Source organism: Calonectris borealis, chromosome Z, assembly GCF_964195595.1.
Source record: "Calonectris borealis chromosome Z, bCalBor7.hap1.2, whole genome shotgun sequence".
NCBI lineage: Eukaryota > Metazoa > Chordata > Aves > Procellariiformes > Procellariidae > Calonectris > Calonectris borealis.
The window spans coordinates 70,731,561-70,757,330 of NC_134352.1; the positions used below are offsets into that span (position 1 = coordinate 70,731,561).

The window sequence follows — 25,770 nt, forward strand, 5'->3', positions numbered from 1 at the left end:
AAAGTGTTTTCAGCCCTTTCTGGTGTGTGGTCTGTCACTCGGTGCGCCGGATCTTTTGTGATAATATACTAGCCTTTTACCGTTGGTTTCTCTTCCAGCGCTTTACTTATCTTGTTGTGAATACTCAAACTTGTTTTTAATATTCCTAGAAAAACTTCTCCCTCAGAACCAAGCCCCACTCCCCTCACCCCAGCACGGCACCGTGCCCGGATGGGAGGAGACAGGCGGCTCGCTCAGTAGCAGCGGGCGGGCCGCGGTCCCAGCGTGCTCCGCGGCCACGCATGCCTCCTACCCCCGCGCCGGCGGGGCTCGGGGCGGGCGGCTGCGCTTCACCTGATGGGGCGGCGGGGGCGGCTGGCGGCGATCGCACTTCAGGTGGGCGCGGAGGGCGGTGGGGCGGGCTGGGCACAGGAAGCGGCGGCGTTCGGAACGGCAGCCCCCTCACCCCTCGGAGGCGGGAAGCCGCCCGCCGCCGCCCGGGCCGGGTAGACACGGGCTTCTCACGGCTCCGGGCTGCCTGCCGTTGGTGAGGGGACCGCCGGGCGTTTACAATGCAGTGGGGTTTACTGAGAAGAAGCTAAAGCGGGGGAAGGCTGTCGTAGCAGTCTGACAGGAGTCAGCGTCAAATTCCTTTTTTATTGATATAGGTACCCATACGTCGTGTCGGGTCTTAACATCAGAAGCGGTAATGCGGTGCTTTACCTAAAGCCAGGCATGTCACTTACATGTAAGGTTCCCTAACACTCTTGGCTCCGTTTTTGCGGTAAAGATGACAGTACATTTTTATTTCTTAATGCTGAGGAGGTGGCTGATGGGGGGCTTTGGTGCTGGGTCTGGAGACAATACCTTGGGCATACCCTTTCCTCCAGACATAAAAATTGTTGCTGATCTCTGTAATTTTACATGTCTGTCTGCCCCATGCCTGTCTTTTTGTCGTCCCTCTCTTCAGTTACATATACTGATTGTATTTTAAATTGGATTAGCTGTTTATGATTAGAATGCTGCTGTAGTTAATGAGAGTAATACATAAACTGCTCATACTTTTTTCTTCCTTTTTTTTTGTCTAGGATGACAAATTATTTTTTCTTCCACTGGATAGTACTGTGGTGTGTTTCTAATTACTAAATACTTTTAGGATATTTCTTTCAACTCTTTCTTTTAGGTACATCTCAGTTCCAAACTACTCATTAAGGAGAAGGTCTGCATTTTGGCGTCTTGGTATCTCTTTTCAAACTCTTCAATTTATGGTTCCTGAAATAAACAATTTAATTAAATCCTGATTTTATGGGGGGTGTGCTTGTTTGTTTGTCCTCGTGGGTTTAATTCAGCTTGTTCTTCAGTATCTTGGTAAAATCCTACCAATTTCTTGTGTGCTTTTGTCCTCTTTCCTCTTCAGCCTTCTTCCACTCTCCAGCCCCAATAACACATTATAATTGTCTAACCCAAAAATATTTGCATTATCAGTTCTTCACAGATTTTTTAGGCTCGAATCTGTTTTTCCATGAGATAATACATTAAAGGTTTGAGCTTGTGTCTTAAACGGTAACTGTACTTTATGGATTTTTTCATATAAATTAACATCCAATATCAAATAATGTTTTTTTAGGAGATCATAGAATTATAAGGGACTATTGCGATCTTTTGACTTCTTGCATAAAGTGCGTAATTCTACTAATTTTATGCATTAAATTCCTATATGAATTCGTGTACCTGATAACTTCTTGCAAAATTTGGGCAAAAATTTCGGAGAGCAATATTTCTAAATTATGATTTTAGCCATTGGATTTTTGTTTTGCTCTTACACGATGAGTTGAAAGGCCTTTTAGTGTCAGCTATTTCCCCAAATGTATATTTACAGCTTTGATGTAAATGTCTTGTATCAATAATTTACAATGTTAACTCTACATGTGTTAAAATGTTTTTTGTAATTTAATAAATGAAATTAAATATATCAGCAAAATTGCATTTTGTGGGTATAGGTGGAAAGTAGACATAATGCTTTATTTCATATAAAAAAAATCATGAGAAATCACAACTCTAAGCAGTGTTACTCTATCAGCTGTTGAGTGCATGTGTTTTCTGTAAAACAAACCTAAATCTTTCCTTCAATATGTTAACTGGACTGACCATCCATAGGTTTCTAAGCATTCTTGTGTAATACGTCTGTTTCCCACTGTTGAATTTTAACAATAATGTAAGCTCCACAGCTATGCTTTCTGAGATTTGTAGGATAGAAGAACCTATGACACTTTATTGTGATATTTTGTAAACAGTCTGAAAATCATTATTTTTCACACAAAAAATACAGTTTCTATTTTATATGAAAAATTGTAATTTCAGAGATTATTTTGGTTGAACAGAGTTTTGCTTTTTCTAGTCTGATTTCATTCTTGATCTGCAGAATATTTATACTTACGCAGTTGTACCTGGGAATGTGACTTGATTTTTACACAGCCAGTGGTCATTTTTGTCTATAAAAGACGTCAGAGACAGATTGTTTAAAAAGAACTGTTATGCATGGACATGGCTCTTGACTAAGGGTAATCTGAAGCCACATTTTTGCCATGTGTTCTTCATTCTGGCTCAAAGACAGCCACTCACATATTGTCCTTGTTTTCCAGTTGGCGTTTCACTCATGATCCATAATTCTCAAATCATACTCATTTTGGATTTTTTTTAAGTCTGTAGTGATACTTTTCCTGTGTACTTTATGCACGTTAATAATATCCGTAGCAAAGCGGTGTAAGTTTACCACAGAACTGACACAAACTTCTGTTCCTATTTGAGTTTGTGGGTCTCTGTTTATCTATTCCAAGGACACTAATTGATGGGATGAAATTAAAAAGACATCCCTGAATGTGACTCATAAATGTTTCATTAGGTGGGAATCTTTCAGGCACACATCTCTTAAAATAGATCTCTCTATATTTTGAAATGCAATTACTTAAAACAGAAAGTTGGAAGTGCCCTTTTCTGATTTGACGATGTTGGATTTTATTAGCTTTTAATTATTACCTTGTTCCAGTTTTATTTGTGGTTTTCTCTTGTTTTATGGTCTTTTTTCCCTGCTTTCTTTAACAGAGCTTCTAAGCCCTGGCTGTAGTTGCTTTTAGCTCAATTATATTTGTTCAGGAATTCATTAAAAAGATGTTGCTTCTTTCTGTATTTTTGACTATTGTTCAGTTTTCGTGTATGTTTTGAAGAGAGGTTGAAGATCTTTGAGTAGTATCGGTGCTTACTGCTGCTGGCTTGATTTATTTAGGATGGAACAAATGGTGTTTGGCCTTTCCTGCATGGGACTGAGCTGACTGGATTCAGAAAACACAGAGGCTCAACGCTGAGGCATAGACCACGTTTCCTACTGGAATAAGGCAACTGCAATGAAAAATATGTTCTCCTAGTCCCAGGGTAAGTTTGATTCTGACTACTGGTGTGGTTTTTAAATTTATGTTGCTACATCAGCTCTTCCCAGATTGCTTATAGAGATTTTATGGTAATTTTAAATAAAATCCAATCTGACATGATGGTTATATAGAAGAAACATTCTTGAGGAGATCACTATTTTTTCCTTAAAGTGGAATTTATTCAGAAATGTACTGTATATTGTGAAGTCATCCACCAGAAATGGCAGTTCTGGTGTTTCAGAAAATACTTGTGTCTACATGTTCATTCAGAAGAGGCACAGTCATGGTTAACAGACTCTAAACTTGACCCACTTTTTTTCATCTGTGTGCAAGATCCATGTATTATTCATGCTTTCTTTTTTTTTTAACCTTTTCCAAATAAATGCTTCTGTGGGCTTTTTTTCTGTAAAGATCAATGCTGGTAGTCATGTCTTGTGGATAATTCTGCAATAAACAGGGATGTAAATAAGCTAGAAGATACATTTTATATTTTCTGTTGCTTATAATCAATAATGTGTAATAAACTATATGTGTCAACATTTTTAGAAGTATTACTTTTTAAAGGAAGCCTAATACACTCATAAAAAGCCCATTTAGAATAAAAATTTACCTGATGGAACTGTAAGAAGGAGGATTATCAAGATTTAATGTATTGCACAGAAATAGCAACCTCTTGGGAAGAATCCGTTTTTAGATAGGACGTAGGCTTTGAAACTGTGGTCTATCTCCATGACTCCCCAAAAAGACAGAAGAGCGTAACAGCTGGGACAGTTAGAATTGATACTGTCCTTCAAAGACTGTTTTTCAGTGTGTTTAACGTAACGAAGCTAGGGAATACATCATTTATATGAGGATTTTTATTTCAAAAGCGTTCTTTTTAATGTTATCACAGAAATGAGTACTCTGTCTTTATAATCCGGGTGTCCTATAATTGCTTCTTGGGAGTGAGGTGGGGATGTCTTTAAGATCTTGAATTATTTTTGGAATTTCTTTTGAGGTGTCAAGCAGTTATTTAAGAACAATTATTCCCAAGAAATCACCTTGTACAAGAGGGTTTCATAACAATTACAGAACATAAATAGTTTTTAAGGACTTTTAAGTGATTATTAATGCTAATAACAATGCCTTTATTTTCAAATTACAACAGTCAACTTTTGAAAAGTAAAATGACTAGGATTAGTTAATTTTCTTTTTTCCTGCCAAAAGAGCTGTTATGAAGGTGATGTGACAGGCAGTAGACAAGTCCTGAAAGTAACAGTAGAGTTTGCTGCTGGAGCACATACTGAGGAAAAGCATATGTAGTTTTGCTCTGTAAGGAGTTAGTTTTGGTTACTTCTGCTTGACTGCATGGTTGTTTTTGTGTAAATAGTAAAGATACTTCAGTGGTTCTGGTTTTCTTAATGCTTATTCTACGTGCCAGTCTCCAAGCTAAACAAGGCATTGCTCAGAAAGGGGTACCAGGGTGATAATGCGTAAGTTTACAAAGTATGTAAATGAAAAGAGTGTTCTGGATTATAGATTAGAAACTCCGTTTTAATAGTTGTTGCATAGAGAGATCTGGGATTTTTGAGCATCAGTCCTAAGAATCTTCCAAACTGAATCTTTTGTTGTTCTTACAGTGTAAAGGATTTAATTTGATGAATGTCATGTATTTAAGACCAGGAGGAATCTTGAAACATATTCAGTGTATTATCACAGACATATTTCAACTTATTTTGTAAAATTTAAGATTTCAGAAAGTGGAGTTAGAGCTTTCCACGTTACAAAGGTGCTTGTTCTAATTAAGACAGGACAAGTGTTTTAATTCAGCGCTGTAGTGTTCAAGTCGACAAATTAACTTAACTGAAATCAAAGATTCCCTAGGAATATTAAATGCAAACATTGAAATTGGTTTTTTTATGCTCAGTTGTAGCTGTGATAACAAATGCTTTGTGCTAATGGATTTTTTTCTTTAAAAGTTTTCTTTCTGTTCTCTGACATTTACAGAACAACTGACGATACAAAGGACAATGCACAGTGTATATCCTGATGACATTTTGTGTGCTGTGACATGGTTTTTGCCATGGCATCTGAGACTGAAAAGGCCCATGCTCTTCTCCAAACTTTCAGCACAGCTTCAGTTATTTCTAGTCTAGGTTTGGGAATATTCTGCTTTGTAGCAGACAGACTTCTGCAGTTTTCTTTCATTCAGCAAAATGACTGGCTCCGAGCCTTCTCTGATAATGCAGTGCATGGTATACTAGGAATGTGGTCCTGGGCAATAGTGATTGGACTCAGGAAGAAAAGTGACTTCACTGAGGTCACTCTGGCTGGCTTCCTTGCCTCTGTCATTGATGTGGACCACTTTTTTCTTGCTGGCTCCCTGTCGTTAAAGGTAAGTCAACAGACAGTGATTGTTTATTTTCTTTCTTCATCACTGCTTACTTTGTTGTTGTTCTACCATACCTGAAACAAAAAAAGTTCCAATGATAGTTTAATTAGATAAATTTTTAATAGATTATATTATATTTGTGTGCAGTTGTTATGCTTTTAAAAGCCTTAAAAATATTTTACATATACTGTTAAGTTCTGCTCCTTACAAGGCTCTGAAAAAAGAGTTCTGAAAGCCCGTGTACATGATATCCTATGTGTATCACATAGTTGCTTTGTTATCCAAGTTAAACAGTTAAGTGTTGCCATGTGCTAATGGAGTGGATTATTCCAACTCTGTTTACAATAAAGGGTAGAAATATTGGGAAAGCAGATAATCCAGCTGCTGTTTGATTTCATTCAGTCTTAGTGAGAAGTAATACTTTTGGTTTTAGTCAGCCCTAGATATTTCTCCCACAGACAAGCGACATATGAGCTGTCACCTTTAAAAAGGCAGTTGGAGTTTGCCCTTAAATATAGTTGGTTGTAAAAAAAAAAATAAAGCAAGTGCCAAACATGTTGATAAAAGTAAAAAGGTGAATTGGTTCCTGTTAAGGAATATATGTGATCATCGTCCATTTGCAGAACTGCTTGTTAGGGCAGAGTTTCTCAATAGGATTGGTACTACTAGCTTACGGCATTCTTTTTCAGTGGTTCTCCAGTGGTTTAGGTGTGTCCTGTTCCTGCTTCCCCATTCACACATGTACATATATCCCTGTCTTCTTGCCTGCTCCGAACATATACACCCAGCTTTCCCTCTCCACGACAGTCTCTTTCTGTACACTCTCCAAAACATTTGCACCTTCTGTACGCTCCAGCTGTGCCAGCCCCGGCCACAGTTCTCTTAACACTGCCCTCCAGATCTCATACCTCAGGCAGACACTCCTCACCCCCAGCTAGGTGCTGGTCCCCATAGCAAGAGCCCTGCCGCTCTGCTTGTTATCAGGAATTTGCCCTGCTCAGCAACACAAGTCCTTACAGTTTGATTATGCTGGTGTTGCTAGCATATGTATACATACGTGCTACTTACTCTCCCCTCCCCAAAAATGTACACCCCCACCTACAGATGGACCTGCGCAGGAGAAGGGGAAGATACCGACCTTTATCCATTCAACCAGAGCGTAACATACTTGTTTGACCATCTCGCCTTCTTTTTTCTCCTCCAATTTGCTCATAATAGTGTTACACTCTTCATATCGATGATAGAGGAAATAGCTCCAAGGAAGCAGAGGAAGGAAGGAGGTGGAGGAAAAATTGCTGTTCTTTGTAATCCTTTAATTAAAGAAGAACAATGCAAAATAGTTTACCAATTTTTTTTAAATGTGTAGGAGACAGCTAAATGCAAGAAGCCTTACTTCTTATAGTTGAGATGTAAAAATCGGACTTCCGATGGGAAAATAGTTTTTGTTTACGTACAATATCACTATTTGTTGTAGAGAAAAGACATTTTCCTGTTTGTGCATTTAGTGGGTTTTCCCCTTGTATTTGTCTTGAACAAAGAGGGCATTTTCACAGAGTCAGAGTGGGAAGGGTCTTCCGCAGGTCATCTTCTCCAACCCCGCTGCTAAAGCAGGCTCACCTGGAGCCGGTTGCTGAGGACCATGTCCAGACAACTTTTGAATATCTCCAAGGATGCAGACTCCACAACCTCTCTGGGCAACCTGTTCCTGTGCGCAGTTGCCGCCACAGTGAAAACTTGTTTCCTTACATTCAGGAGGAACTTCCTGTGTTTCAGTCTGTGCCCATTGCCTCTTGCCCTGTCAGTGAGCACCACTGGAAAGAGCTTGGCTCTGTTCTCTTTACACCCTCCCTTCAGGTATTTATACACCTTGATGACATTCCCCCTAAGCCTTCTCCAGGCTGCACAGTCCCAACTCTCATCCTTTCCTCATATGCAAGATGCACCAGTCCCTTCATGATCTTAGTGGCTCTTCTCTGGACTTGATCTCCAGTAGCTCCATGCCTCTCTCGTACTGGGAAGCCCGGAACAGGACTCAGCACTCCAGAAGTGGCCTTACCAGTGCTGAGGAGAAAGGGAAGGATCATCTCCCTCGACCTGCTGGCAAACTCCTCTTAATGCAGCCCAGGATACCACTGGCCTTTGCCACAAGGTCACGTTGCTGGCTCATAGTCAACTTGTCCACCAGGACCCCCAGGTCATTTCCTCAAAACTGCTTTCCAGCCAGTTAGCCTCCAGCATGTACTGTTGCTGGGGTTGTTCCTCCCTAAGTAGTTCCTAGTTCTCCCCTTTTCTGTACTTGTTGCTTATGGAAATATTGTAAAATTATAAAACTATATAAAGAAACGGAAAGTTAGTTTGGTTGATTAATGGATCCTATAATGTTAACATTTTAGTATAGCATTTAAATCTATAATTATTCTAATGTGTATTTTCTTATTTTAAAATCAGTAAATGCAAGTAATGAATGACTAGTTATTAGAAAGTATTGTTAGAATTTTATTGCTACTTTTTCTTGCATTTGAGATTATCACCAGTATTTTTTCTTAATTATGACCACTAGATGACACTCTTCACCAATGTCTGTTTAGAAAGTTGAGTATTGTATCATAGAATTGGGAGGTGACCTATCTTGTTACTGCCTTCCGTGAGGCAAGGTTAAATATGCTTGCACTTTCCATGATGGAGAATGTTTGTGTAGCCTATCCCTAGTATCCCAAACAAAGTAAATTATTGCAGTTTCATGACTTAATTTGTTCCTTAATTTGTGTTGTTTCAGTTCCCAAGCAGCTAGAAATTGGTTTTCTAATATCCGGCCTGTTGTTGACAGCTAGATCTTATTTTCTTATTCTTTAAGGCCTCTTTGCAGGAGACAGATGATTGCTGTGCTCTCCCCAAAAACGTTTTTCAAATCAGAAATACAAGATGTTGCAGGTAGAAGAATAGCCCTTTAGTAACCGAACTTACTTAGCTGAGGGAAGGAGAAGGCAAGATGCCCAAAGGCTTTTTCATAGTCATTTGCCTACAAACTGCTCCCCCTTCCCTACATTAACTGGGCTAATAAAGGATGTTTACCTGTAAACCGTATCCTATGTAGGTCTCTTGATCTTTACAGCAGTAACAGCATTACTCTTACAACTTGCAAAACCGTTATGCTTTACAAAAAGTCTCTTCTTGACTAAATAACTCATAAAAAAATCTGAAGGGCCTGGATTTATGTTTTCTAAACCTCTTACTATTTTTCTCATCTCCTCTGGATTGCCTTTTGCCTAAATTATCTTTAAAGGGTTCTGTCCAAAACTGCATATAGTATTTTAGGTGAGACTTCATTTGAGCCAAATAGCATAGATTAATTCCTTTTAATGTCACATGCATACAACACTTCTGTCTTTTTAAAAAGAAAAACAAAAATCTGTTACAGGTTTTATATCTTCTTGTAATGACATTAGAGTCTTTTTAGTTTGTAATGTAACGTAATCCCCATAAACTTTTCTGCTGTGTTGTTGCCTGGCTAGCTAGACCTGATTTTAATATGTGATTTTTCTTTCCTCAGCTTAATATGATGCACCTCTCAGTTTCATGTCATAATTTCAGACTATTGCCTATGTAATTTATTACTTTGTGGGATATTTTTTTAGTACGTATTTTTTTAGTTCCAGTCCCATTCTTCCTCTTTAGATTGCAGGATCGAGAGTAACTTATTTAAGAGACTACAATGTTTACTGCTTATGCGACACATTACTAAGTAACTAATAAATTAAGAAATCTAACTAACTAACTACACGAGTATTACTAATTTGTAACAATAATATTTTTCACATTACGCAATTATCTATAAAGCTTTTCATCATGACTCTTAAATCTGATGATGGGTTGCTTTTTTGAAGTAACCCTTCTATGCAGCACAAGGCAGTATTGTCTTCTACCTCCAGTTGCTACCTTCACCCTACTCCAGTCATCTACTCCTGTTCCTGCTGACATAGCTCGCTGCTTAGATTATTTGGCTATTGGACTATTTTTCTTGGTGTTGTCATAATTTTTCTGGAGTACTCAGAGTAAACAGTCACCTGTGGTATTTATACGTTTACTCTGATAAATACTTGTGTACCAAGTAGCACGTGATCTGCCCTTTTGCCCACATTATTTTTGCAACACGTATAAAGTCTACAAAGACTTTGCTACTTAGAATTTTTAGTTCTTTGTATTCCATGTAGTTTTTACTGTGTATTATATGCACACAAGCGTAGAAGAATCTAAGAATTGGTGTTTGAAGAATCTGTCTCATTGACTAACTTTAAAGGTGAAAGTTACTGCAGCCTGCCATCATACTCAGCATTATTGATAAACAAGAGCAGCATGATGGGCTAAATGTGGTACAGGTATGACTTCAATGAGAAATGTCCCCCAGGATTGTAGCCCAAACACTCATGTTGCAGAACAGATGTGCAGAAATTGCTAGCTTGCTACTTAAGACTCACCAGCTTCTAAGTGTAGAGAATGCAATTGGTGGCAAACAAGATTGTACCAGCAAACATGCATAACAGAGCTGTGTGCCATTGCTGACCCACCTGGGCTGCACAGGAATGCTTCTGCAATTGGGGAATAAGCTTTGTACACACACAATTAATTTAACTTTGAATTTATACATCCTCAAAACTAAGGACTTGTTGTGAGGCATCACGGAATATTAGTGAGGGAGCCCATGTTGTTACATAAATTCCGTGGTATCTCTGAGCATTAAAGCAAAGAATTTGCTTGGGTTGTCCTGCACATGATTGTTGTCTGCTGTCTCCAGCTGCTCACTGCAGTATGTGAGAGGGGCTGGAGGAGCAGGAACTTCAAGAAGATGTTGCACCTAATTGAATACTTAGGCAAATGGAAAAGGTAAATTGTGTTGTGAATAAATTCTGTTTGCAACTGCGGCCTGATCTCTGTCATGGTAGATGTCCCCCTAAATCTACCCAAACTATGATCATCTTTTTCCAGGAGGTTTAAGGCAGAAAAGGCTTGGTTGGTTTTGGTTTTGTTTTTTTTTAAGATCTGGTGATTTTCAAAGGTGAACAAATTTGCCTGTGAGGAGAAAGAGTATAACAGCTTATATTGCCAATTAGAACTACATGTCTGTCTCTTGGGCTTGGCAACTCAATGTAAATGTTCCTCTAGTTACAGAATGTAAAAGAGAAAACAGACTATTCTTCTCTCAGAACTTGAGCAACAGAATTTCAGAAGCCTAATGACTGTACTGCAATTACAAAATAGGGTTTTCTCTTGCTAAAATTGAACACTACGGATTACTGTATGATCAACCCTGCCATCTAAAATTCTGTGTGAAAAAAATTCAAGCATCACCTCCCCAAAAGTGGCACTAATACTGATAAATTGCATATATAATTAGCATTCAAATTCTCTTTACTCACTGTGTTGCTGTTGGCACCTAACATCCATAGGGCAGAGGGAAAAGACTCATTTAGACTTCACCACTGTTTTTTTCAAAGCGCAGAAATAGTGACCAGTCAATAGGATATCTGCCAAAATGTATCACCATCCAGGGTGTTTTTTCAAAATTAGGCTAGTATGGACTTCTTAGGCTCTTGCTGAGAGTAATGAAAATCTGACTATGTAGGGTAGGTGATAAACAATTTCACCATCACAAGATTTTCTACTTTAATCTGTGAACAATCTGCTTGCATGAAGCAGAAGTGAAGTTGTAGAAAATATACCCTTTGCAGCAACTTTAAGGAGTTGGGTCCATACCATTAGAATTAAAAGTTGTTGAGACAGTTTGTGAAGTTTCTAATTCTGTCACCTAATTGAGAGAGTAATGGACAAGCACATGGTGGGAAGCTAATAGAACAAAGCTTTCTGGAAGCCTTTTAATGTTGGCTTTGGTTTAAAGCACAGGCTATTATATTCCAAGGTAGTCCATAAGTTTCCGTCTCTGTATTTCTGGCTAAGCTACATCAAAGTTTCCTTACAGAGAAGATAGGATTCCAAGCAGTTGTCTAAATTAACCATGAAAACCTGATGAAGCTATTCCAGAGTCTCACTGTCAGGTACCATAGCTGTTGAATCCTGCAACAATTAACACAACTGAAGCATTAATGGGTTACTGGCTGGTGCCTTGTGGCAATGCTTTCTGCAGTAGGTGCAGTGAGGGATATGTTCAACATAACAATCAGATGCACCGTCATGTGCAAAGAGTATGTCTCTGGTGCCTGTTACAGTCTTTACAAATGTTCACCAGTGTCTGAATTGAGCCAATTAATATTACATTAGCACCTGTATAGATCTTTTAGTAATGTGCTATCATTTCTCCTATGCTTAAGAAACAAGAATCTACTTATTTGTTGCTTAGAAATCCAAAATATTATTATTTAATTTTTTTACTATCTTTGAATTTGTGGGGATAGTTCTAGCTGTTGCTAGTAAGTACAGCCAGAATATTTTCTCAACTACATATACTAAATTGATAATTTTAACTTTTTAAAATGGCAAAATTTAATCTCACTAGTTAGACATTCACCTTAATTAAAACCAAGTATCAGGCTTTCAACTGAGTTAATGTTAAACAAGTTGTTGATATAAAAACCCCAGTCACAAATTATTCTGATGTTGGCTTCTGAACTTATCCTTTGCCTGTCCATAAAGAATACTGTGTCAAGGCAATCAAAATAAATGTAACTTAGATCATATTTTTTTTGTATTGGAAATTACTGTTCTGTTTTAGATATTGTCCAACTAAAACAACTTCACGGGTGCTAACTATAGTATAATGCAGGATGTATTTTTGAAAATAAATGCCATTAAAGCGTATGAAATATTTCAAGTAAAGCATGTTAAATATTTCAAGTGTATTGTATAGTTGTTTTCCTTTTAATTATCTTGAAATTAAATACGTGTAATCAGTGCAGCAGACTACACAAGTTCCTGTATACCACATGACTATATGACAAATAGCATACCTCATCCCTCTCCCTCTCTGTTTTGCCGTCGGTAATGCTTAGTAGGATGCATGATTCGTATCATACACTAGAGAGAGAAAAGCCTGTCCCAGCACCCTGAGCCCTACTAATGATAGGGCAGCACACAGCTCTCATACATCTAGTCATAGCGTTGATTTTGATCAACTGCAGTGGAAAGGAACAGTATGTTTTTCTTTGCACTTCCACTTAGCCACTTGATAATACACCTGTAAACATCCATGAAACATTTCGTTTCTTGTCACGATTGTAGCCATTGCCAATTATATTTTTCTTTTCTGCAGGCTGCTCTGACTCTTCCACAGAGACCACTTCTTCATTGTTCTACTGTGATTCCTGTTGTGGCTCTGACATTAAAGTTTATTATGCACCTTTTCAGGCTTAAGGATTCATGGTGCTTTCTTCCCTGGATGTTGTTCATATCCTGGACTTCTCATCACATCCGTGACGGGATTCGTCATGGCCTCTGGATCTGCCCATTTGGAAAAACTCCTCCTTTGCCATATTGGCTGTATGTGGCAATTACAGCATCTTTACCTCATCTGTGTTCTTTTATTATGTATTTAACAGGCACGAGAGAATTAATGTCTATAAAACACGGAATCCGCATTGATGTATAAGAATGATGGCTCTTAAAGGTTGTTTGTATTAGCACTTGAAATAATCTGTCTGTTTATCACTGAAGTGGTTTCCTTATGGTTTCCTTACGACTTCCGAGTTAGGCATTTTAAGCCTGTGGAGCCAGTTACAGCTCCTGTGTCAGTTCTGTGTGGTCATAGAAACCTATTTCATGAATGGTAATAATTTTATATCTATGCATTCCCCTTGTAAAATATGTGGTCTTCCATTATAGTTCATGCATAGCTAGCTGATTTATAAAGTACTTGTCTCTCTCTGTAGTAATTACATTACATTTTACTGTCATGGTACCATTCATCTGATCACCATTCACTTTGGATTTGTATTCTGCCTTTAGGTAATACATTTAATCTAGATAGCATTTGTATAGCACTTAAAAAATGTAAAGTACTGTATAAATGCTAACTATAAGTGAGAATTTAGTAGTGTGTGGCACTTCTAAAAAGTACCAGTTAGCCTTTTGAATATATGTATTTGTTTTCCTGCTGGACTCTTGTATACAGCTGTTTTAAAAGAAAAGCTGTTTATATTTCACAATGTGCAACTGTATATCTGCACCTCTTTGAACACTGCTATCATACAGTGTTTCTACTAAATTCTATTCCGCTGTAGTTGCTTGGTACTCAATTTGCAGGTAATTACTAGCTACTATTTGTGGTTAGAAAGGAGAAGACAGTTTGGTTACAGTATTATGTGTGTTGGCCAAATTGTTTAATTTTAAAAATATTATGAATATTATTTAACTTGGAACGGAGGACTTTTAGTAAATATTTAAGGATTATGTAAAGGCAAACATTTATTACAGTAAAATGTAAGCTTTAGGGAAGATTCAGGAAGTTATAAGAAAATCAAAATTGCTCAAAATGTGAGTTTGCTTAAAGAACTTACTACTGTACTCATAAACAGTATTTTCCATTAAGTGCAATGTCATCCTTATTATTGCAAAATAAAATGCATTATTATTGTGCAGAAATAGAAATTTCCTCTTAAGTAAGTTCCTTAAGGAAAAATGTTATTATGTTGTAGGTTCATAACATAGTAATTTTCACTGTGGACTATTCAAAGTAACAGTTTTCATTTACAGAAATTTCTCAGAAAATGTCCCAAAGTAAAAATGAAGCTCTTGTCTAGTTTACAGTGTACAAGCTGAGAAATGTCTATTAGTAATTGTTTTGTTAATTTTTTATTCATTGAACTCCATTGCCTATTAAGGAGATGGGGCCTTAATTACTGCAGTTTGTGATGAGTAGCTGTCAAAAGGGATTATTTTTATGGAGGAGCATATATAGGGTAGCATGTGCTGAACTTAAGTATCAAAGGGTGCAAAGATTAGGTGATGTGTTCATACTACATTTATGTTAGTAAAGGTATGTTAGTATAAAGTAGAAAAAATTACAGAAAATATGAACTGGGATGGCTGGCTTAATGGGTACGAGAGACCTTCTGTGGCTGCAAAGTACTAAAGGCTCTCTGTAGCACACTAAGCTAATTACGGAAAGTGTTTCACCCTTTTAAATAAATGTGCCTTCCCACAAAAAGAATGTTTTGCCCTATTTGTTCTTCATGTTAGAAATCTATGCTTATGGAAGCTTGTTTGACATTACAGTGGGCCTGTTTAGCCTTTATTATAAAATGATTAAAAGTTTTTTTTCTTGGAAAGAAGATTGGAAAAGCAGGACACTCCTTAAAGGATTATCCTCATACTGTGGATTTCTGTCTTTTATAGTATGTAAAAGTTTCCCAGAAACAACATTGGAAATGTCTTGCTTTAGAGCATCAGAGCAGGAACTATCTTTTATCCAAAGGCATGATGGTTTACTAGAGGAGGAGCATTGCTCGTTCATTTACTTCTAACCTGTATTTTAAACTATAGGCTATGAAATGCCAATAATGAATATATTTTGTGCAAAAAGTGAACACTTAAGTCCATGTAGAAAATTTTCTGTGTTCTTGTTTCATGGTATAATATTTGTATAATTTTGTGCTTTATCCAGGTTTGTTGCAAAGAGAAATGTATGTAGGAACAAAGTGAAGAATTACACTTTCTCATTTTTAGATTGTAACTGTAGCATTTTTGGTAACTATATGTCCACCAATAGTCCTTAAGATTGTACTGTTGAACTGTACTGTTCTAGCTATGTTCAAGGATCAGTTAATGGGTACATTTTCAGTAGTTTAAAAACATATATTTTCATTCTCTGTATTTATAGCAGATTTTGTGGCATTTTTTACAATATTTTTCAGCTGTATTTCAAAATATTATTTTTCTGGTCATGTTCTTATACCATTTCTACCACAGCAATAGATGAACACCGCTTAGAAACATATTAAGGAAAGTAGCAAGCACTTGTGACACCTGACTTCTTTCTCTCTCCCTCCAAACAGACGTGGCAGTCTCATGCCTTGTCCTGACATTTAGGCAACTTTAGCTCAGGCCATTGACAACTTTTTAAGGTAAACTGACATGTTGCATGTAATGCTGTCATTTGTGGGTAGCCAGATTACAGAACAAAGGAGAAGTTAAGTATTTGTTTCAGCCCATGTCATCTAGGAGATACACCTGCCTATTACGAATGAATTGCCTAACAGTTTCGTACCAGTATTTCATGTACATTTCAAATTCATTGATATTTCCAGCTATGCATTGATACCTGCCATGTGTAGCAAAACCATGGCAGAAATAAACCAAGATACTAAAAACATAATGAATTTGTGCTTTACTGCATGCATTACAATAAAGAGTAAATGTGAAGTACGTAAAAAATTGTTAACAAACTCAAGCTAATAATTTCGTGCACAACGTATGATACATATCACTAAAATATTACTTATTTCAGTGATTCATTTACTATGCTAATTTAAACTTTTTCCATGTATTTTCAAGTTGTACTTACAAAGTTGAAGGAAGTGTGGGGTTTTTCTGACTTACTTTTTTGTTAGAACTGTGCTGCTTTTTTTCCTTCTTTTATGGATTGCTGGTGGTACTAATAATTGCCAAGTTAAAAGAAAAATGTTAGAATGTTTCTTCTCCCCAGTCCTCTAGAAGTAGGGTAAAATTTCTTCTAATTCCCTAGTGGCCTTAACAGAAGGAGTGAACGTACTTCCTATCAGTTTATATTCTAGTTTAAAATGTAATCTGTATTTTTGCATGATTACTGGTATCACTTTTTTCTACAGTGAAGTATATTGTATCATGTGCCTTTAATTGGTTATTGATAAATGAATTATTCATAATTGATGCCGTGCTCCAGGGAAAATGCTGGTGAGTTTGAATTAAACTGAAATAACTCCAACAGCCAGACCATTGGTATTAGCTTATTATCAAAAGAACATTTCCTTTGCTAATGGAAATAAGGTTCCAGGAAGAGACACAGAGGGAAGGGGTTAAAATTCAGTCTAAAGGAAATGTTAGTGCATAGTTAATTTTGAACACATGTATTTTTATTCCATCAGCTACTGTCAGTATGAAGCTAAATGATTAAATGCATCAGAAGAGTACATTTCTGGTTAAGTAATTGACCAATCTAAATTCTGTCAATTATGCAGATTTATTCAGGGCAGAAAAATTTTGTATTGTGTTACATAGCATGGGCTTTGATCAATTGGTAATTTTGATTCCACAAACAAAACAAGGTTTTGTTTCCCTGCTACAGACAGACCTTGCACTGAAAGGAAGAGCTGTCAGGTTAAAGTACCCATTGCATTCATTACAAAAAAACAGTAGTAACATTTTTCCTCAAAATAATAAATTGCTGCCTTCAGTTCTTTCTTAAAATTCCCCAAATTTTATGTTCTCTACATTGAATTACAAATTTGAATGCTGTATTGTAGAACTCTTTTCTGTTACTTATAAACCCACTATTAAAGATAAATAGTACTTGTATTTGTATATATATCACACACTGATCTTTCCTTCTGTGTTCATATAATCATTTTCCATTTGCTTAACCTAATTTTGTATTGAATGTTCCTGCGGTAAGGAGGAGTGTTTGTCTCGATGACTAGGAAACCCAGGTATGCTACTACTTAGCAATAACGTTTTAATGCAGTTAAAGGAAAAGTTAAGGAAATCTTCAGAATATTGAAAACTAGAAAAGAAATGATCCTGTATTCCTTTTGATGGAAATGTTAAGTAGATTTTTAGGCCGTTTGTAAAAACAGATTTGTTTAATCAAAACTAATTGACTGAAAACATTTGTATTAGTAAATATGAATGAACAATCTGTGTGAAACTGGATTTGTATACTGAAACTGTTGAGGGGTAATTGACCAAGTCAGACTGTATGCTGTTGCCATATCCACCACAGAAACAATTCCTTTGTCCAAGGAATGTCACTAATGTCCCTGGAGCCTCCCTCATGTTGCCAAGGGAATTCAAACTTAATTTGACCTTAGTAGTTTTTCCCCTTAAAAATTGCATAACATTGAGTAAGAGTTCCTGGGCTGGTGTGGGGTAGTTTCCTTGATCTGCTGTCCACTCCTTCACAACAATTTTTACAGATGAGCCAAAAAAGCTCTTAGCTGTGAGTCCTGGTACAGGAACTATGGTAAAGAAATGAAACCAAAGATAGCAGACATAAGAATGGCATAAGGAATTTACAAGGTTATAATGCTGCTAGTTTCACTTTTACATTTCAGTTTAAATTGCTGATAGAGAAAACCAACTTCTTTTTATGTATTACTGCCAACAATTTAGAAGCAAATTTTGTGATGACTGCTCTAGAAATATGACATGTTTCTGGGCCAAATTAATACTGTAAGATTCAAGAAATAAGGCTTCTTCAATATATTTTCAACAAAATAATCTGTGTCTTTTTTGTTCATTTAACTGTATATAATGTATAGATAAAAGCACTCATTTTTTTCCCAGTCTTACCATGAAAGCATGGTTGGGGCCTGCAGAGTTTTGATACAGAATACTCTAGCTAGCAAAACCTTTTAGCACAAGTGATTTTTGTTTTATTAGTCCCTGGAGAGATAGATCTTCCTTTCTTCTAGACATGTTTTGTTAACGTGAAAGTTTGGGTGATTTGCCAGCACCTTTTGGGTGAATGTTCTGTATGCCTTGTACATCAAACATAAATAAGCAAAGCAAATGCACAACTTCATACCATAAAAATGTATGCACATGGTTTATTTATAAATTTTTCCCCAAAGTAAAAACAATTTAACATGCTCTTGCATCTTGCATCTTGCATCATGCATATTGCATTTACGTGTCTATGTAAATGTTGACCAAGTGGTATTTCTAATAATTTTATATGGCTACAGAGACACCAGCAGTGTTTCGTGTGCTTTCCTGGTGCTTGGCTTACCTCAGGTTGGATGAAAAGTATGCTGCTGCTTCAATGTACCTGACCCAGGTACCTCAGCTGGGTTCAGCAGAGTAAATCTTAGACATCTCCTAGCAAACCATCATAGAGTCCCTTTGTATTCAGTGTGTAGCTAGACAGTCTGTTCAGTGGTGCTTAAAAGGTGATTTATCTCTTTCTAAAAAAGATACCTACTTCTGCTGTACTGAATTGCATTCTAGTCACCACAGATTGTACTAACCAGATGGTAGCTGACTAAAATTGGGATTGTAGATTGGGCTTGTCTTCCTGTTGTTCACCATGATTTCCTATGGCTGGAGAAGGAAACTGTCTCTTCAGGGAGTATTTTATCCAGGAGATTCTTTGACATGTAGCGAAACATAGAAAAGTGAAACAACTAAAGGCAGTTCTCATGAGGCACTTAACATCACTTCTAGACTGACATATTTCAGTAGAGGGGTAATCAGCTTTTTTAAATTAATTGTAACTTCTAAAATGCAGAACAAACATTTATTGTGAAATTTCTTTCTCAAAATCAAAATCTGTCCAAAGCCAGGACTTTCTCTTTAAAAGATTTAACAATTGCAGTTAGTATATTTATCATGGCTGAAATTTTCAGTGCTAAGTCTTTGCTTCAGTTTACATTTCTGTGAAAAAAATAATTTGCTCTATCTCCAGTGTATGGGGACTTGGACTAGGAACGCAAGATTTGTTAAAAGACTCCACCTCTTTCTCCCTTGAAAGTTGACTTAGAAGAGGCTCTATGTGTGTATCCTGCAGTGGAGCTTGTACCTAGGTACTGTCAGTCTCTCTTAATGGCAGTATATAAAAGCTGATCACCTGTTATTGTCATGATAAATATTTATTGCAGTTAGAAGCCTCTGATATTACTCTCCAGCACTACTAAGGAGATGTGGGTTGAACTTGCTGCTGCCATTTGCACACTGAGTGCAAAGGAGGAGTGCTGCAGTTAAGGAAAGCCATGGCTTGAGTATGTGGCGTATGGGGCTCCATGCTTCAGCAGTTCCTGTGGGTGTTAAAACCTGCTTCTGTTAAAAAGAAAATCCTGATTTTCAAAAAAAGAGGTTCTTCCCAATGAATTTCTGCCACCGAAAGTCTTGTTGAATGATCAAATTTCTTGAAAACTCATTTCAGGTAAGAAAACCAGTTTGGCTGTGACTTCATTTACAAGAAAGTATATTCTTGCTGTCTATTTTAAAGGGATGAATGTTGGCATATTTCTTTGGGTCTCTGTTGCCTGGATTAGGTCTGCAAAAAAGGCAGTGTCATCTTAGTCATCAAGAATGTGAGCATTTTCCCTCTTTATAGTGAACAGATACAAAGGTTTGGAAACATTGAGTACAGCTTCTTTGCCTTTGGCACATGTTCGCAAACATTCACCTATCATGGTTACAAAAGGTATTCAATAAAAGATGGAAAATGCTTCGAACTAGGCATACGCTGAGCATTTCATCAGAATCTGTCCAAATTGCTTACACAACAGGTTATAGATGCATCTCTGGATGCATCTTCCACTTACTGGAAGAAAGTAACTGGTATCATAAAATAGGCTATTGAAAAACAAAGCGTCGAAGACAGAGTTGGTTTGCTGTAGCTTTTTTCTTCATCCGGTTATTCTACCTTGCAGAAGGACTGGCCTTTTAGTGAGTTTATTCGCATTGCCACATAGTGTACACATACTCTAAGCTTACATGAAAGATGAAAGGTTTCAAGTGCACAGGTGAAGGTGAGCTGCATGATTGTAGCAGAATGCTCTGTTCCTGAGTTGTTGATGGTATGCGATACCAACCGGAGGGGAAGCACCTCTCAAAAGGAGTAGCACTGATTGAAGGTAGAGAACACGTTATTTCCCTGGCACTGGTGGTACTTCCTTATGCCAGGATATCACTCCAGTTTCCCTGGCAAGAGTTACTTTATTGATGGAGATAAAAGCTGTAGTTTTCAGTTGAGATACCAGCTGATTTGGCACACTGACATAATTACATCTACAGAGGTAACAAACATTGATTTTCTCTGTGTAATAAAAACAGCTTCTACTAAAAACGTTTGTACTATATCCAGACGTGAAAAAAAAATGCAGCAGAATAATTTGTGTTGGAGACATTTTTTGAAAACACTCTCCTGCCATGTTTATAAAGGGTATTTGCTATTTCTGCTTACTTTCTATCCCGAAGTAACTCATACGTGCAGTCCTTAGGGATAATTGAATACTCTACTTCATGGAGAAGGAAAGAACTTGCAGAGATACATATAGGAGAAAATGGTTTATCAGCCTTCTGGAGGAAGTAACTGCTAGGCTTTCAAAATCAAAACAGTTGAACAGACGTGTTCTGTGACATGCATAAAATACATTTTAAAGTTATTGAATGTTATATCCCTTCATAATTTATTGAAGTAAAACTTCTTAACTGACACTTGTTTTCTTCCCTCTAGTATTCCTATCTCCTTGACTCTCCTGGTGGTAGCTTTTTATATTTATCTCCAAAGTGCTTTATAAGCATTACCCAATCTCATTAGGTCCCTCATTAGTTTACCGGGGGGAAAAAAAAAAGGTTTATTGTCATATGTGAACAAGTGGGGAAGCTGGGCCAGATAAGTGTGTTCAAAGATAAGCTCTTCAAAGCTGAAGAAGTAGAGCTGACTGGGGAATGTTAGGATGAAATGTATTTTTTCAAGAAAAAGACTGCTCTCGAGAGGATCTCGTTTCAAACTCTGTAATTACTAGCTCCGAGTTTCATGGTTAAGTAATATATATGAGTTACTTCCTGCTAGCTGACCTAAACTGGTGAAATAGTTTGGGTTTTAAAACTACAAAAAGAGAGCAGGGTATTGCAAACAACTTTCCAATGCCAGGAAATAGGTTTTGGAATAGCGATGAGGAACTAAGATACCAAATTCACTTGCCAAAGTAAATCACCTCCCTGCCCCAAGAATAAATACAAATGTGCAGGACTTTTCTTCCATCCAAGTATTTGATGGACTGGAAACCATTAGATAATTTGAAGAAAAGGCAGTGAAAGAAATTACAGGGAGAGGGTGTGCATAATGTCCTCTGGAGGGCACGGAACGACCCCTGGGAAGGACAGTCAGCACTTACTGCAAAGATTTGTCTCTTATTCCTGTTTGTTTTTTATTGCAATCCAAAGACTGGATCCCTGAAGGGGTAGACAAGTCAAGGTGGCCTGTCTTTAACTGGCAACATACAGTCAGTGGTACCTGAGTGTAGACGAGATGAAACAAAAGGGAGTATTTACTTGCCCAACTTCAGGTGGTTAATGTAACCTGAAAGAGATTTGAATGCAAATTTGTATTCTATGTATTCTATTCTATTTTCCTGCATCAAATTTTACTCTGTTACATCTTGTGCAGCCTCAATCTGTTAGCCGAGAGATGAGCTTGGTTCACTGTGCAAGTTTCATAGCCTAACCTATATTGCAAATGAGGAATGCTTGGTGATCACATTACTTTAAGTGGAATTCAAAAGAAAAGCAGGCCAAATCCAGCAACCCAAGCCCTTCCAGGTATTAGTGAATGAGAACTGCAGAAGCAGGCATATTATTAACAACATTCTTATTAATAATTTATTTGTTTGTGGTAGTGCAGGAACATTTCAGTCTGTCATTATGTTAGCTGTTGTGTAACAGTAAGACAGTTCCTGCCCAAGTAGTCTTACAATATAAATAATGTGGTTTATATCATGTAGATAACATTTAACTATAAAAATATGAAAATAGTGGAAGTGATTCTGATCTTGTTTAGCTTCAAGTTACAGACTTTATAAATGCAAATTAGAATGAATAAATGCAAATTAGCACTTCTTGTTTCAAAATATTGGCATTTCCCATACCCCTTGGACTTGTGAAACTCATGCATCTGGTATTCCAAAAAGAGAGCTGCCAAGAATAGCCCCACGCATTTTATTTTTTTTTACATTCTCTTTAAAAAAAAATCATAAGTAGATTTTCCACAGACAGTGACACCATGGAGGAGGATGGGGAGGAGCTATATCCAACTCGTGCATCTTTTTGCTGTTCAGAAATTTACTATGTATGTCTCCCATTGTTGGTAAAGTATGCCTTTTTCAAAAGCAGGGCATATCAGATTTTCTACAAACAAGGCAGTAGAAATTAACCCAGCTGCAGTCCTGCCTACAGTGTTTCATCATAACATGATGGAGTTGTATACTAAAGTTCTTTTGTGCCCTTCTGGGAAGAAAGAACTAAAAAAATTTAAAAGGCGCGGGGAAGAAGCTGTTTTGGATGAGCACTCCTTACATGGTGAGTTTCCCCCCTTCTGCCAAGCTACCTGGCAGCTCCTGAAACAGGATGGACATTGATAGGAAATATGTGCAAGGACCTGGGGTGAAAATACACCACTTCTGTTTCACAGTCAGTGGGCCATGGGGCCCGTTCAGAAAGGAGAGATCCTTCATTAGAGCCGCCCTCTTATTTCTTAGCCCAGGCTATAAGAAGCATAAAAGAAGTCTTGCAGCTCTTTTTTCTCTTCCCCAGCTTTCACACCTGCGCTGGGCTTAAAGAAAGTGTGAATTCAACTCTGTGAATGAAAAACCAAGTATACTACGTGAGACTAAAGAGTACATCATAGCCTCAGAGCTGTGAGGGGACTACCTGTTACCTGGCAGATGTGAGATCATGTGAAGTTGTATAAAAATCTCAGTGCTAGCTAAATAATGAAAATGTAACGTGGGCACGATGGTCTATAAGTCAAAATTTAATTTCCTCATATAAACAAGGGCTGCAAGAGGTCGTAGTTCAGGGTTAAAAATGACTTCACAAGCCACTGTAACAGTCAATGAATGTGGGTCAGGAAAGAGGGAGAATCACATCTGTTCCATGTAAAATTGGTGCAAGGTTGTTGATCCTCATGCATTGATGTAATGTGCTGCATGTACTCCGCACAGCCTTCTGTTAGTATAACCTCGTCCAGCGGTTTTGTTTGCACTTGTCCCTGCGTAAGTCTCTCGTGACCGTAAACATGTTTTCAGCTGGAGTGGAAGACCAGAACATTTGTGTATTTATTTATGTTGGTAGAAAAGAGCACCAACCGTTTTTTTCAACTTGATTTTATGAGTTTCCATTGAGTATTTGTGACTTTTTGTTATCCCCCTATACATACAATGTTAGTTTTTAGAAGATAGGGAGATCAGAATAGATGCTTAGAATTCATGTTGTCCTGAAAGCCAAGTTCAAACTTTTCAGGACTCAAGACAAGCAGGTTAGAAATAAAGCATCATGCTGGACCAGACCACTGATCTGTATAGTCAGACATTGCCCCTGTAGGACATAAGCTTTCGCTGATTATATGTTTCTGAATAGACCTTCTGTCCATCCTCCATTTTGCATTTTGCCTTTTGGAATCAAAATAACAGACTCGCTTCCTCATTCAAAAAGTCAGTTAAGACCTAGGACAAAAAAAAACATCCAAAACTTAGGGGAACCTGGTCTTTAGCACTCAGCTTTGTCATGAGAAGTCTTTTGGGAGGCAGAGTTGGGAAGAGCCTGTGTGGACAACTGATGTAAACGTCACATTTTTTACTTGGTTTGCAAGAACAACTAAGCTATGTAGTCAAGAAAATTTTTAAAATAATAAGGAAGCATGCAGAATTACTGGTCTTTGTTCTATTAAGAAAAACAAATCCCAATGTACTTATTTCCAGTTTGTGTATCTCAGCATCAGGTTTTCTCCTGATCCAGCAAACCATGGAAAACATCTGCCATTCTTTCTCTTCAGCACCTGCAGATCCTCTCAGCACATCTCTTGTGGTCCTCCTCTAAATTATGATTGATTTTTTAAAAATAGAGATTGAGAAGTATCTTCAGTTTCTCCTTTTGCTCACTTCCTCAATGAATTTTTCTAAAGCTGCAAAATAATGTGTCAACTTTTAAATGTCATATTGGAGATACGGAAAGAGTTATGATTTGGCTATCTCAAATGATGGGAACACACCATTGGAAGCCAAGCTTTCCAGTTCACCAGCAATGATGTACTCCTTGGCAGTCTTGAAGAAAGTTCTTGAGGTGAATCCTGGGGCTCTGCTCAGGGGTGACTTCCCAGAATGGTTCAACATCTGCAACATGATGCTGACACAGCTTTCTACTAAATGGTATTCCTTGCTTCTTCAGTAATGGATTTCCAGGTGTCTGCCTGTCATTCTCTAGCCTGCAGCATTTTCATGCCCATCTTCCCTGCAGTCTCTGTTTCTTGCCTTCACAGAAGAATGGAGTCACAGAACTTTATCAGCCTCAATTTTCCTGTTAATTCTCTCTTCAGAGAGATTTTCACTTCTCTTTTGAATGCCTGTCACCTTCTTGTCCCTGTTAGCACCTGTGCCGCAGCATCCTCTCCTCCTTTTGTGGTTTGGCCTCCAAAGCGCTGCCCTGTGAGGAACAATCCCTTTTGCTGTTTACTAGCGGTAAGGGCTTTCTCTTAAGTGCTGTTTCCATTGGTGATGATAGCTACTACCACAGTAAGAGCTAAAATCCAGTAAAGGCACCTCCAAGTAATATGCCTGGCTCCTAGGTAGTGTGTATGTGGAGTCAGCTGCTTCAGATGGAATTCAAAATATCTGTAACGAAAATTTTATTGAAAGAGCCAGTAGAAAATACCAGGTATTTCTCTGCAATTCTGGCACTGCAGCCAGACCTGGCACCTTTGTCTTCTTGGTGTGTAAAACCCTGCATTCTTCCAAAGAACTCAACTTTCATCTTATTCTACCTTAATTGAGTTGTCAGGGAGCGGGAAGTCCATGCCCTAAGTGCCGGGCAACACCACAGGCTGGGACAAGCCTTTCAGCTCCTCCTGCAAGGACTGCAACTCTGTGCAGCAGAGAGTGCAAGCGTCCCAGGGAGGCTGAGCACAGCAGGGGCATGAGAGCATTATCTGTTTGTGGGGACATTGCCCTGATGGGAAGGAAATGGGTGCTCCAGTCTCTCCTCAAGGTTCTTCTCTGTCTTATGTATCAATAAGATGTAGTGCTGAATGTAAAATATACCCCCCTGAGGCCGTAGCTGGCTGTAGGGGACCTT

The 25,770-nt window shown here is 37.8% G+C and overlaps 1 protein-coding gene across 3 annotated transcripts; it reads left to right on the forward strand.

Moving 5' to 3' along the window:
- Positions 1–230: 230 nt before the first annotated feature.
- TMEM267 (transmembrane protein 267) lies at positions 231–17,263 on the forward strand. Of its 3 annotated transcripts, none has more exons than XM_075136268.1 (4): positions 231–375; positions 3,263–3,408; positions 5,391–5,778; positions 13,037–17,263. In XM_075136268.1, the coding sequence occupies exons 3-4, from the start codon at positions 5,455–5,457 to the stop codon at positions 13,370–13,372; spliced, it is 660 nt and encodes a 219-aa protein (XP_074992369.1). In that variant the 5' UTR covers positions 231–375; positions 3,263–3,408; positions 5,391–5,454; the 3' UTR covers positions 13,373–17,263. The 3 variants fall into 3 exon arrangements, with proteins under 3 accessions (XP_074992369.1, XP_074992371.1, XP_074992372.1); XM_075136270.1 differs by lacking the exon at positions 231–375 and adding an exon at positions 517–727; XM_075136271.1 differs by lacking the exon at positions 231–375 and adding an exon at positions 737–1,198.
- The last annotated feature ends 8,507 nt before the right edge of the window (positions 17,264–25,770 follow it).